Raw genomic sequence first — 13,957 nt, 5'->3', positions numbered from 1 at the left:
GGTATTAAATAATAAATGCCAAGTTATTGTCATTATATTCATTTATTAAAATCAACAATAATGTGCCCAAAACCTTTAAATATGAAGTGTACGAATTGAAATTGTTGGTATTAAAATGAAATTGTTATTTTGTTGATACTGTTGTAGTAATGTATAAATATAGTAATATTAAAAGTTAATAAACTTTAAGAAGAAACGTTACTATTTCTACACAATTCCTAAAACGAGAAAAATATCCATATTAAAATCGGTATTTTTGTACCTAAGTCTTATGTAAGTATTGGATAAGTGTTACCTTCAAAGCATCAATTTCATTATCCCAATTCCGTTCGCCTATAATTTTAGTCGCTTTTGTAAGCAGATTTGTTACTTTAACGATATTATTTTTAAATACTGTTACTACGTCGCTTGCATGAACGTTATCTCCACAATCGCGCCAACAATCATAATCTGTCGCCATTGCTATAATCGCGTACAGAAGTCCTGCTTCTTTTGCTAAATATACCTGATTTAAAAGTTTACATTTAAATGATTTCCTGTAGTAATCAAATATGGACATTCGATTGTATCTTGTATTCATTCCTAGTATTGAATATTAAATACATTTTGTCCATCCCTAATTTGTTCTTGAATTTTGAAATTTGAAAGAAAATTTAATACCTCTGGGCATGTAGTCATACCAACTAAATCTCCACCCCATAGACGTAAAGCATTGCTTTCAGCTTTTGAGGAAAAACGAGGTCCTTCTATAGCCACTATTGTTCCACCATTTTTTACTTCATATCCCAGTTCCTTGCCAACTTGGACTAATATATTTGATGTCTCTGTATTAAAAGCTGGTTCCATTGGCATATGGCATACACCTGTAATATAACATTGTATAATGCTTATTATTAAATAATATGTAATATACCAATAGTGTGTATAAAGAAAGCAATTTACCTGGATATTTGGGTGAAGTACCATCGTAAAAAGTCACGTGTCTTTTGATTGTTCTATCTATAAAACTATCTGGGATCACTAACTGACCTTTGCAAATGAATTCTTGTAAGGAACCACATGCTGCAGATGCAAGTATGTGAGTACATCCAGCTAATCGCAAAGCTTCAATGTTTGCACGATAATTTACTGCAGTAGGGCTTATCGTATGACCTGGTCCATGTCTATGTTTATTAATTATGTAAAATATCTTGGTTTAAATTTTATCTTCAAGGCAAAGAGGTTATCGGATATAAACGAAGAATTATGAATTGCATAAATTCGAGTATAATCGATTGATCGCGAGTAATAATTACCAGGTCAGACATATAAATTCTTGTTAGATTGTTATGCATTTGTTTAAACGATTTAATTACCGATACAAATTATATATTACCTTGATAATAATACCACGTCTACACCGTTAATATTTCCATGATACAGATTACTCGAAGGTACTCCAAAATCATTTTTTGCCTCTAATCGGGTAGTTACTGTACTACAATCGAGGATCTGATTTTGAGGATCATTCAAACCAGAACCACCGATTATACCGACCTATAAATCACAATTTCATGAATTTATATAAATCGGTGATTCCTTGAATTAGAGAAAATAATCGTCAGACACCTGTTCGACATGCGATAATTTCACTATTATATTCTATATAAAAACATAACGATGTATGGTTTCTATCTAACAGAATCGTATCACGTGTGCAAATTTTTAAAGTGTACAAGAATAATTCAAAACTAAGTTCGTGTGTATGTTGCAAATCGTTAGATAAACTAGAAAAATGCACTTTACTGAATTGTATTATAGAAATGACCTTACCTTCACTTTATACTTAGCCATTCCAAAATCAATTAAATGTTATTCGATTCGTTTATTTGTTATCTTCCTAGTTTTGGAGATATATTCGTTATCAATAAAAAGTAGGTTTAACAATTACTTCGTAGAATCAAGTTGAGAAAGCGCCATCTGGTATTGATAATTTCGTATAATATTAAAAATTCCGATATCCATGTGAAACACACGTTACCTTATATTCCAAAGAAAAATTTCGATTTACAAAACTTGTATGTAACTTTACATATATTCCTATTGTTACATGTTTTTTAAATTACTCTATTTAATACGACTACATATACATGCAGTGTATATTAAAATAGAAATAAATAGAACAACCTTTAATTTCCGTTTTCTCAAAAATATAATTATTTAAACTTTGGCGTGGAATAGCAGCATTATAAAAATACGTAACATAAACAAATACTTTTTCTTTTTAAGTATAATTGTTTAATTCATTGTTTAATAAAAAAAAAAATCTTTATTGAGTCAGTAAAAAAAAAAATGCTTCAACTGATGATTCACATTCAAACAATATTAATCCACTTATACATAGGTAGCTTAGTAATAACGAAAAATGAAAATATATTAAACTTCAAAGTTCTTCAGCGTCTTCCAGGCGTTTAATAACTTTTTTATATTCCTCTTCTAAACTTCTATATTCTTTTTCAAGCGTTTGCATACGTTGCTCCAATGTAGGCAATGTGATATTCGATCGTTTATCGATATTTTGCAATGCACATTCCAACTTTTTTAAATCGTTCTGTTCGCGTCTATACGGTATATTCAGTCTCCTTTTTACATCTAATCTGTACTCACGATATTCTTGCTCGTTTCCTAAATCTGTTGCTCGTAATCGCAAAATTTCGTATATCCTACGAGCTTGTTTCTAAAGATAAAAATTACTTCCCGTTATACGAATATATTTATACGTTAGTTGATATCGTGAAAAAAAGGCGCGTCGTAAGTACCTTATTGATTTTAAATTTTTCTTTAGCTTCTGTAGCCATTGCTTTATTAAAACCTTGGAGCAGATACTCTCGTGAAAAACTAGGTAACGTGTTGCAGTTCACTGCGTCCACGTAATCTCTTAGTCGTTGAAAAGTCACAGACGGGTCCTCAACTACAAAAATGATGACAATGCCTTACCAAAATGAACTAGATTTACTGAAACGAAATTGATTGATCAGGCCCCGCTTTGGTTCGCTTTTTTTTCGAAAGCTAAACACTGGTTAGGCATAGAATTGTGATTATTATAGATACAAGTCAACACACGTTCATTTACCTGTTATATCTTTTACTTGATTTCTTCCCATGTATTCACGATAAATAGCGTGTAATAAATGAGCACCAAGACCCATATTTTGAAACGGTGGTAAAATTAGAACTTGAGCTATACGGGGTCTTGTATGATGTGGATATGCATAATACTGATAGACAGTCGCGTAACCAATAGTCGCGTAACGAACAGTACCATCTGCTGTATGATACTTTTCAAACCTACATAGAGGGAAAGAAAACTGCTTGAAAATTATACATGTAATTAATAAGCAACAAATAATAATGACTTGACTTACATATTAAAGTAATGCCATCGATCATCATCTATGTCTATAAAATTAGCAGCATCTATGTACCAGAGGATAAATGTTTGAAGACGTTGGTGGTACTCTTTGAATCCTTTATAAGTCATGTCTGCTTTATAAACTTCGAATTTCCTTGTACAGCCTTCATCTATATAATAATTACATTGCTTGTTACCATAAAAATTTGTACAGTATGTACAATGTGCATAGCATATAATGGAGTACTCTTTAATAAATAGTAATAATTGTAATAAAAATTTACCATTAAGAGAAAATGAATGCAGCAATTCCCCATGAGGTCTGAATGTATCATCCTTTTCCAGAGATTTGATAAATGAATCTAGGCTTTCATGAATTTGTGGTGCAAGCTTCTCTGCAACTTTTGGCAACACTTCATCCGCTTCGACTCCCTCATAAATCATTTTATTTATTTTTTCTGTGTAAGTCATACCTAAATAAGTTTCTAAGCAACCTGCAGAGTAGTATAGCTTCACTCTGAGATCCCGGTAACCAAATATAGATTCACTGACAAATAAAATAATCAAAAAAAATAATTAACAAATGAATTCAATAAATTTAATAAGACAAATTCGATAAATATAACAACATATATTTCAATAACAAACCTGTCTCCAAATACTTGATGAGACATTTCTGGTTTGAATGTAATTTCATCATTCTCTAGATCGTTTATAGTACGGACCAATTTAAATTCCAAAGCATCATTACTACTTACTACTAAAGTTTTTAAGCGTGCCATAGTTGGATCCTCCATTTTACTGTAACGACAAAATAAATAACATATACTAATCTGTAATTAGAAACGTAATAGTAGTTAGTTTATTGCGAGTATATTTAATCCCTTGTTTAAAAATATTACTGATTATTCGTCTTATTTTTATATAATAAATTATAACTTAAATTACTTAATAATTACATTTATATTACAGAATAAATATTTTAAATTATTTTATATTGTACTTGCAATTAGATAGATTTGACCTTGATAAATAGAACCTCAAATCTACGTTCGTAGGTTATACAACGTGTATAATACAATTGAATAATATATTAATTACGATATGTTCATAACCACAAATCAATTAGAGTTTAGCCTTGCGTTTCAATGTTTTTAACAATTATTTAAATTTTTGCAGATTACACGTGGTATTGTTATACCTTATCTTAATACCTTTATATTATACGTTTAATAAATATCACTTTATATTCTTTTTTCTTTAAATATGACTATAAAACAACTTCGCGCCAAAAAGGAAACGGTTATTCAAGCTATAGTTACAATACTTCTGAAATTTAAAGATCGACTGGGCCTTGTGTCCTCTGTCTAAATACTTGTAAGCCATTGGTTCTTTCGAGAAAGTAACCCCTTTTAATTTATACGACTGCTTTTAAATTCACTAAACCAATATTATATCTTGATCGTGTTTGATTATGGTAAGTCAAAATGTATACAACAAAATTTAACATTGTATGTACGCAACAAATAAAGTTGTCGGCTTAAACTTTAAATCTAGTAATTTACATTCGATATAAAAAAAACGAAAAAACATTATTTAAAACAAAAAGCGACTCATAATTTCTATACATTGGTTTGTAAATATAGATTTTGAATTGCGTCACACGTTTCATAATATTACTTAACTTCTATATTATAGTATTTATTTTTAGTAAAATACAAGAAAATTTAATTAATAATCAAATATGCCAGCAGGGGAAGTAAAAAAAACGAAAGAAGCTTTAATATTTCATACGTATCCTTTATGTAAGGTATATGAGATCAGGTTGACAATTAAAATGGCATAATATTTGTCGAGTATACATTCGCATAGCTCGTTCAAGATAATTAAAGTTCCCAAGCAAAATTCTATCTTAAATAAAGTGTTTGTAGCATAGCGATATGAAGGAAGAAATGAAACAAGAAGCTATGGAAATGTGTGTTACTGCAACGGAAAAATTTTCCGATAATTATGAACTTGCAGCACGATCAATTAAAGACGGTTTAGACAAAAGATTCGGAGGGCCATTTCACGTAGTCGTTGGGGAATCGTATGCTTGTGCAATTATATATCAAGAAGAATCATTATTATACATGTATAATGGTGGTAATATTGCCATTCTTGTATGGAGGACAATTGCAAATTTTTGAATAGAATGATGAAATTACAGTGAAATATATACATGTATACAATATCGTTTGATCGATTAATTTTGTAAGTAGAGCTTTCTCGTTTAACCACCAGATGTCAATTATCTTAACCATGAAGTAGATAGAGAGTAAACATTCTTCAACCTCTTCAAAACTGTATCAATAATTTAAAATTTAGCGCTGCTGTTGATTAACTGTTTATAACGAAGAGTCGAATATCTACTTCAATACTTTATTCGAGCACTTGATATAATTTTGTATCCGAGGTAAAATTATCTGTGTTCAACATTTACGTTGTTGTGACAACACCGTGAAATGGTAAGAATAAATAAATAAATTTACTCGTGTGAATATGTGATCGATACTACATCAAAATTTATAAAAATATATAGTTGATGTTTATTTATTTTTCGTTATGTTTAAATGTTTCATAATTTATAATTGAAGACGCAGTAACGACGATTCATGAATATATGTACACGTGTATGTCACTATGATTTCATCAATAATAAACTTTCTTTTTTTACTGCATTTCGATTATTGTTATTTATTTTTAAAAAATAACAAACGAATGTGACGTTTCTAATATTTTGTTATATTTAATCATTTGAGTGAATTTAAGGTTATGTGAGTACAAAAATGTTTAGACGAATGCAATTAAATTCATCGTAGAGTCTTTGTCAAATAACTTTATTATTTAGTTATAGATTTTTACAAGCATAAAAATGGGTAATTCTCAAGATATGTATATTAGCTTTTGATTTTAATTCTTATAGGCTAGTACACTTGTTGTAGCAGGCATAGGCCTTGCTGCTGTGGGTTTCACCGGACGTTATATTCTTAGAAAGATGCCAAGTTTATCTCAAAAGATGGCAGAGGCAGTTAAAAATATGCCAAAATTAGATTCGCAAGTAAGTTAGTTTAAATATAAAATTTAGGTGCTGATGTCACAATAAATATAATCAAATGTATGTTTATAGACATTAGCAAATAACAAGTATTATAAAGGTGGGTTTGAATCTAAAATGACTCGCCGTGAAGCTAGTTTAATATTGGGTGTATCACCAACTGCTAATAAAGCAAAAGTAAAAGAACAGTTTAAAAAGGTTATGGCCGTAAATCATCCAGATCGAGGTGGATCCCCTTACATTGCTGCAAAAATTAACGAAGCAAAAGATTTACTTGAAAAATAACCCTAGTAAAAGTAGTTAAATGAAGAACTGGTTATGATAATTTGCATTACATCTATATTTGTAAATTCAATTCTAGCGAACAAATTTATATGTACATACCTAAGAACATAAGTAGATCTTATATTTAATTTATAATAAAGTTATTTGTAAATAGATACATTGCTGGTTATTTTAATTTCAATACTGTCTATTTGAGCTAAAATCCATAGTAATAAAAATACCTGATATACGATTAATATAATAAATATATTACAATCTTATGGTATGTATAATAAAACTAGTATTTACGAATAATTGTTCTTTTTTATAAATAATAAGTGTATAAAGAATCTTGTAAATCAATAATATGAACATCGTCGGTATATTGTCTTACCTTTTCGTGTTAAATTTATATTTACAGGAACTGTGTAGACGCAATATTATAATACAATTTTACGCAGCATATTCATTTTGTAATAATTATAAAAAAAAAAAAAAAAAAAAAAAGCAATATATTGACTAGAATATTTCAGTGGACAGAATCTTTTTCTTAGTACTATCGTCCTAATTTGCTTTCTTTTTGTTCTATGCGTTGTCGTGATATTTTCGTTCGTAATTTTAGAATCGTACTACCAGGCAGTGATCCTGGTACTTTAAATATACTCTATTAAAAAAGAAATATCTTGTAAGAATTGCTCGAGTATATTTGTAACGAATGATTTTCAATTTAGTGAGAAAAAAAGAAATAAATTATATTTACCTGCATGAAGTCATGACATTTTAAAACAATACTGTCCTTTGTTATTTCTTTAAAGCATTCAGCTAATGTTGTAAAATTCTGACACGCAAGCAAGTTGCATTTGTTCCTTTTTATCAGAGTCAATGCAACGCGAAATATAATCTTACTGCCTTCGTAAAACAGGCAGTCCCATATACGCAGCGTTGTCTGCCGAGTCGTAAATATTTTATTCAGTAATTCTATAGTTTATGGCAATCCAAAGACTAATTCAATTATTAATATAAAATGTTAAATTAACAAATTAACAAAAAAAAAACATCAAATTCTGGAGTTTTAATTTGTACAGTACATACAATTAACTTTACCTCAATTGGTAAGACTTCTGCAAACAGACAAATAAACCATTTTGTTGTAATGACTGCCCATGGTAGGCCTATGTTCGTGACATGCTCATAAACATCTGGCATCTTTATCCTAAAATAGCAATAAAAATAATTTATTCCGTAAATCGTTTGAAAATTAACAATCAAAATTATAAAAATTTACTTGACTAATTCTGCAAGCACATCAATATCTGTAAGCAAGCCATTCATGGTTGGTGTATAGTAATCAGGTAAAATTGTTTCTATTAGAACCTTTAACAACCAAAAAGCTGTTTCTTCGTTTTTTGTTACAAGTAGTAACAAACCTGCTATATAATTTAAGCCCTGAAGAAAATTTCAAATAGCTTTGTAAAAATTATTTATCACAAATGGATCACACCATTCAAAAAAATGATGTAAGTACATTGCATTCATTATTACAATAGATCTTAAAATACTTACTTGACAATAACCTACTGTTTTATTCTGATGAGCAAAAGCTAGTAAAACATTATATAGTTGATGCTGTTGATTTTCTGTGTTATTAAAGAATATATTGTCAGGAAAAGTTCTTGGTAGATCAGTTTTAATAATATCTGCAACTTCTTTATTATGTGAAGATTGCAATAATTTCTGGTAGAGATCTGGGGATGCATTCTTCATATCTTCTCCTCCACTAACAGAAAGCCATACCTTTGGAAGTTAAATGTCTTTTTATGCTTGTAGGTAACAATTCAATTTTTAATTTGCTTTGTAATAATATTGAAATAAAATTTGAAATTTCCTACTTACTAAGCCTCTATGTTCACTTGGTATGCCTTTACGAACGTATCTTTTTATTGTAATACTGCGCTGCAGTGATTTTCCTTCACCAATGATTTCAGCCCATTTCTTTGCTCTTTTAGCAAGTACTTTGAGGTACTCAGAGATAAAATCTTCATAAGTTTCATAGTCAAAATCATGTGGTCTTTCAAAGCCATACTCGTCCACATTGCTAATATGCAGATCAGACAGTATAAAATTATTTAACAATTGAATACTCAAATAAATAAACTAATACAAATAAACTTGACGCAATTATCGAAATAAATAATCTGTTTTCAAAAACGTAACGTAAAAACATTTTTTATTAATGTATTTGAAAATTTATTCTATTCAATTATAATAAGAACATTGTTATAAATTATATTTATAAAAACATAACCTAACGAAAATTAAAACAAAAGCGCAAAGACATGTACGCACACAATTTATATTCGTTAACTACATTGTGTATAGCTTTAACACATATTTGCGAAACAAACGAAAGGTTACAGTGTTATTATAATGTAATGGAAAATCTTTCATGCTCACCTAAAACATGAACTTGCCATACCCCACGCCGTGAGCTCGTAGACAAAGACCTCCGAGGGTCGACAAAGACAAAATGACATATGCCCTCTTTCTCGATTCACCGAAGCTGTCCAAAGTAAGTTCGGACCGACTCGTGGCAGTCGAGAGAGAAAGGCTCACTCTTTCACAACTAATATCCGACCTCCCGTCAACAGGTCTCCACTGGCCTCTGCTGACCGCTGCTGACCACTCCTGTTACTTCAGACAACGTATAACGATTACGACTGGCTACAGTTAGCCTCTCCCAGCCTCTGCTGGCCTCTGCTGACCACCACTGATATTTCTGACAACGTATAACGATTACTACTGACTTCTGCCTGCCTCCGCTAGACTCTGCTGACCGCTACTGACCACTCCTGTTACTTCTGACAACGTATAACGATTACGACTAGCTACTGTAAGCCTCTCCCAGCCTCTGCTGGCCTCTGCTGACCACCACTGATATTTCTGACAACGCATAACGATTACTACTGACTTCTGCCTGCCTCCGCTGGACTCTGCTGACCGCTACTGACCACTCCTGATACTTCTGACAACGTATAACGATTACAACTTCCTTCTGCCTGCCCCTGCTGGACTCTACGTGCCTCTGCATGCCTCTGCTGACCTCCGTTGGCCTCTGCTGACCGCTGCTGACCACTGCTGACCACCGCTCATATTTCTGGCAACGTACAACGACTACTACAGGCTACTGCCACCCTCTGCTGACCTCTCCCAGCATCTCCCGACCTAAGCTGGCCTCTGCCAACATCTCCCGACGTCAGCTGACCATCGCTGACCACTGCTGACCGTTGCTGACAACTTGTGACGTGATATAATATAATATAATATGTTTATATGTATTAAACTTTTGTATAATGTAAATCTATGACAATAAATGATATAATTTCAAAGTATTCAATGTGTTCTCATCATTTTTTACCGTCCTTTTCCTCTCCAAATCATTCTCTTACCTATAAGATGCGTACCACCTTCTTCGCAAGTTCACCAGCATTTTAGAAATGTTCCGGGAACTTTGGAAATCTGAATTTGACCTTGACCTTGGCCTAGTTTCGAAAGTGGGTCAAGGCCATTCGAATCTTAGAAAAATTCTCCGGCCGCTTCGAAAATCCAAATGGCCTTGACCCAATTTCGAAAGTGGGTCAAGGCCATTCGAATCTTAGAAAAATTCTCCGGCCGCTTCGAAAATCCAAATGGCCTTGACCCAATTTCGAAAGTGGGTCAAGGCCATCCGAACTTTAGAAAATTCTCCGGCCGCTTCGAGAATCCGAATGGCCTTGACCTAATTTCGAAAGTGGGTCAAGGCCATTCGAAATTTTAGAAATCTTCCGGCCGCTTCGAAAATCCAAATGGCCTTGACCCAATTTCGAAAGTGGGTCAAGGCCATTTGAAATTTTAGAAATCTTCGGGCCAACTTGGAAATCCGGATGGCCTTGACCCAATTTCGAAAGTAGGTCAAGGCCATTTGAAATTTTAGAAATCTTCTGGCCGCTTCGAGAATCCGAATGGCCTTGACCCAGTTTCGAAAGTGGGTCAAGGTCACCGGCATTTCAGAAAACGCTCCGGGCACTTTGGAATTCCAGTTTTAAGTAGAAAAACGGTTTCTTATAACTAAGGGAATAATGGGGAGAGGGAAAGAAAGGTAAAAGTGATGAGAACACATAGAATTCTTTGAAATTATATCATTTATTGTCATAGATTTACATTATACAAAGTTTTAATACATGTACATCATGTTAGAAGTTGTTAACAATGGTCAGCGTGGTCAGCAGGGGCCAGCAGAGGTCAGCAGAGGTCAGCAGAGGGATGCAGAGGCATGCAGAGACTAGCAGGGGCAAGCAGTAGCAAGTTGTAATCGTTGTACGTTGCCAGAAGCATCAGGGGTGGTCAGCAGAGGTCAGCAGAGGCTGGGAGAGGCTCACAGTAGCAAGTTGTAATCGTTATAAGTTGCCAGAAATATAAGCGGTGGTCAGCAGAGGCCAGCAGTGGGAAGCAGGGATCACCAGGGGCGAATAGTAGCAAGTAGTAAGCGTTATATGTTGTCAGAAGCATCAGAGGTGGTCAGCAGCGGTCAGCAGAGACGAGCAGAGGCATGCAGTGGCAAGCAAAGATCAGCAGGGGCGAACAGTAGCATGTAGTAATTGTTATAAGATGTCAGAAGCATCAGGGGTGGTCAGCAGTGTTCATCAGAGGGCAGCAAAGGCATGCACAGGCAAGCAGAAACCTGCAAAGGCAAGCAGAGACTTGTAGGGACATGCAGTAGTAAGTATTAATCGTTATAGATTATTAGAAATACCTGCAGTGGTCAGTAGCGTTCGGCAGAGGTCAGGAAAGTTCAGCAGAGACAAGCACACGCTGACAGAGATCGGCAAAGACCAACAGAGGTTAGCAGAAGTCAGTAGTAATCGTTATAGATTGCCAGAAATATAGGCCATGGTCAGCAGAGTCCAGCAAAGGTTGGGAGAGGCTGACAGTAGCAAGTTGTAATCGTTATACGTTGTCAGAAATATAAGGGATGGTCAGCAGCGGTCAGCAAAAGCCAGCAAAGGCCAACGGAGGTCTGTAGGAAAATTAAAAAGTACATGTAGTCGTACCTTATACCACAGGCGAGGTATACGAATAGACTTCACACCTTATGGACTGAAAGTGGCCTAATCTGACTGTCATACAGCTGAAAATTCGGGGGTGATCTTAGCGTCTTATTCTTATGGATGGCGGTCAGTTGAGAAAGTATTCTCTGAATTAATATTGATGGACAGACAACTGTATGTGCAGACAGTGTACGTAAATACATGTGAATTGACTATGGAAGGGATTGAAATTCATTTCTAAATCTGTTGGTAATGTGAGTGACACGAAAATGGTAATGGGGTTTCAAGACCCCGTAAAAATGGGCCGAAAAAATCGATCTATCATGGGCAGGCGACTAGATCTTTCGGGCAAACTGGACGGCTGATCACATGTTTCGTTCGACGAAACAATGGTGACCGAAGCAAGCAACGAGAGTACTCTACGAGCAAGGGATTGAAATTCATTTCGAAATCTGTTAGTAATGTTACGAGTGATACGAAAATATATGATATAATTTCAAGGAATTCTATGTGTTCTCATCATTGTTACCTTTATTTTCCTCTCCCCATTATTCTCTTAGCTATAAGATACATGCCACCTCTTCGCAAGGCCGTCAGCATTTTGGAAATGTTCCGGGCATTCGGAAATCCGGATGATAAAACGGCCAAGTTTGTCGAGAAGTCCATTTCGTGATCACACCAGTGTTACAAGAAATTAAAAAATCTCTTTGAGCCCTAAAAACAAATATTTTCAATCTTAAAGGGACCATAAAAACATATTACTTATCGATTACACTTATTAATAAAACGTAATATCAAGATTCTGAGGCACGTTTTTATTTAATAGAGTCAGAAATGTGTGAAACATTCCTTATATGTATATCAATAAAGAATCAAAATTATAATACATATTTTCCATGCTTTTTATTTAAGTTCCCCTCGAACCTTTCCCAATAATTTCTTAATTTTTATAAATTCTAAAATATCTTATAACTGGTCCAAATATTATTCGACTCTAATTAATATTTTATCAAACTCTATATATTTTGCCAATTAATTAATTATAAACGATTACTGGAAGTGATAGTTATATCTATATTTACGGTAAAAAGTGGAAAAGTATAGTATCGCCATCTAAGAACGGGATTCGTACTCTCCGGAGTACAAATCCCCTCTCGCCCCCCACGATTTGCTGACAACGTATAGTATCGCCATCTAAGAACGGGTTTCGAACTAAGCACGGAGTACAGATCCCCTCTCGCCCCCCATGATTTGGTGCAAACGTATAGTATCGCCATCTAAGAACAGGTTTCGAACTAAAAACGGAGTACAGCTACCCCCACTCCTCCTACTCCTGATACACACTACTTACCTTGATTATTCATTAATAACTCATTTCCTGGGATTAAACTATGAACTTTTAGAATCGAATAATATAGTATAGACCCTTGACAAGATTCAGGGATACATGTTTTAGCCATCCCTTGTCTTATTAAATAGTTATTAACCAATATCGAAAGTCTGTACACTGTTTCAACGCGACATCTTAGGGATCTATCGCTAATAACTAATTAATTAGACGAATGAGCGTTGTAAAATTGGTCCTTGAATGTTCCCAGGGATGTCTACTTGGTTCTCTAATAGCCAAAATATGCGTGTTATTGTTGAAAAGTTGATAATTCATCGATTTAAGCAGACAATAGTACAGACGTGAATGGTACGACTTCCTTTATTCATTAATAACGTCTTAATTACTGGCGGAATGGTTCTAAAAACTGTCCTTGAATCTTGCCAAGGGTCTATACTATATTATTCGATTCTAAAAGTTCACATTTTAATCCCAGGAAATGAGTTATTAATGAATAATCAAGGTAAGTAGTGTGTATCAGGAGTAGGAGGAGTGGGGGTAGCTGTACTCCGTTTTTAGTTCGAAACCTGTTCTTAGATGGCGATACTATACGTTTGCACCAAATCATGGGGGGCGAGAGGGGATCTGTACTCCGTGCTTAGTTCGAAACCTGTTCTTAGATGGCGATACTATACGTCGTCTGCAAATCGTGGGGGGCGAGAGGGGATCTGTACTCCGTACTTAGTTCGAAACCCGTTCTTAGATGGCGATACTATACGTCGTCAGCAAATCGT

General features: G+C 33.9%; 4 protein-coding genes across 12 annotated transcripts; 1 reads left to right on the top strand and 3 right to left on the bottom strand.

Moving 5' to 3' along the window:
* Positions 1–23: 23 nt before the first annotated feature.
* On the bottom strand, positions 24–1,959 carry LOC143350156 (S-methyl-5'-thioadenosine phosphorylase). Its single transcript, XM_076782054.1, has 6 exons — positions 1,813–1,959; positions 1,376–1,536; positions 943–1,163; positions 661–863; positions 296–505; positions 24–218 (listed from the first exon to the last, which is right to left on the bottom strand). The coding sequence occupies exons 1-6, from the start codon at positions 1,831–1,833 to the stop codon at positions 186–188; spliced, it is 849 nt and encodes a 282-aa protein (XP_076638169.1). The 5' UTR covers positions 1,834–1,959; the 3' UTR covers positions 24–185.
* Positions 1,960–2,171: 212 nt separating this feature from the next.
* Hat1 (histone acetyltransferase 1) lies at positions 2,172–5,017 on the bottom strand. Of its 9 annotated transcripts, none has more exons than XM_076782043.1 (7): positions 4,593–5,017; positions 4,040–4,192; positions 3,676–3,938; positions 3,405–3,561; positions 3,113–3,327; positions 2,799–2,950; positions 2,172–2,716 (listed from the first exon to the last, which is right to left on the bottom strand). In XM_076782043.1, the coding sequence occupies exons 2-7, from the start codon at positions 4,186–4,188 to the stop codon at positions 2,423–2,425; spliced, it is 1,230 nt and encodes a 409-aa protein (XP_076638158.1). In that variant the 5' UTR covers positions 4,189–4,192; positions 4,593–5,017; the 3' UTR covers positions 2,172–2,422. The 9 variants fall into 9 exon arrangements, with proteins under 9 accessions (XP_076638158.1, XP_076638160.1, XP_076638163.1 ...); XM_076782045.1 differs by having other exon boundaries at positions 4,606–5,017; XM_076782048.1 differs by having other exon boundaries at positions 3,676–3,885; positions 4,606–5,017.
* A 670-nt stretch (positions 5,018–5,687) lies between these two features.
* On the top strand, positions 5,688–6,928 carry LOC143350055 (mitochondrial import inner membrane translocase subunit TIM14). Its single transcript, XM_076781844.1, has 3 exons — positions 5,688–5,898; positions 6,357–6,491; positions 6,561–6,928. Exons 1-3 carry the CDS (start codon positions 5,896–5,898, stop codon positions 6,771–6,773), a joined length of 351 nt encoding a protein of 116 aa, XP_076637959.1. The 5' UTR covers positions 5,688–5,895; the 3' UTR covers positions 6,774–6,928.
* Positions 6,929–7,067: 139 nt separating this feature from the next.
* LOC143350054 (growth hormone-regulated TBC protein 1) lies at positions 7,068–9,549 on the bottom strand. Its single transcript, XM_076781843.1, has 7 exons — positions 9,207–9,549; positions 8,646–8,847; positions 8,316–8,546; positions 8,038–8,198; positions 7,857–7,965; positions 7,513–7,698; positions 7,068–7,416 (listed from the first exon to the last, which is right to left on the bottom strand). Exons 1-7 carry the CDS (start codon positions 9,284–9,286, stop codon positions 7,309–7,311), a joined length of 1,077 nt encoding a protein of 358 aa, XP_076637958.1. The 5' UTR covers positions 9,287–9,549; the 3' UTR covers positions 7,068–7,308.
* Positions 9,550–13,957: the final 4,408 nt, after the last annotated feature.

This window comes from Colletes latitarsis, chromosome 14 (genome assembly GCF_051014445.1).
Source record: "Colletes latitarsis isolate SP2378_abdomen chromosome 14, iyColLati1, whole genome shotgun sequence".
Classification (NCBI taxonomy): Eukaryota; Metazoa; Arthropoda; class Insecta; order Hymenoptera; family Colletidae; genus Colletes; species Colletes latitarsis.
The sequence above is the reverse complement of the archived record's forward strand: the minus strand, read 5'-3'. Positions and strand labels throughout refer to the sequence as shown.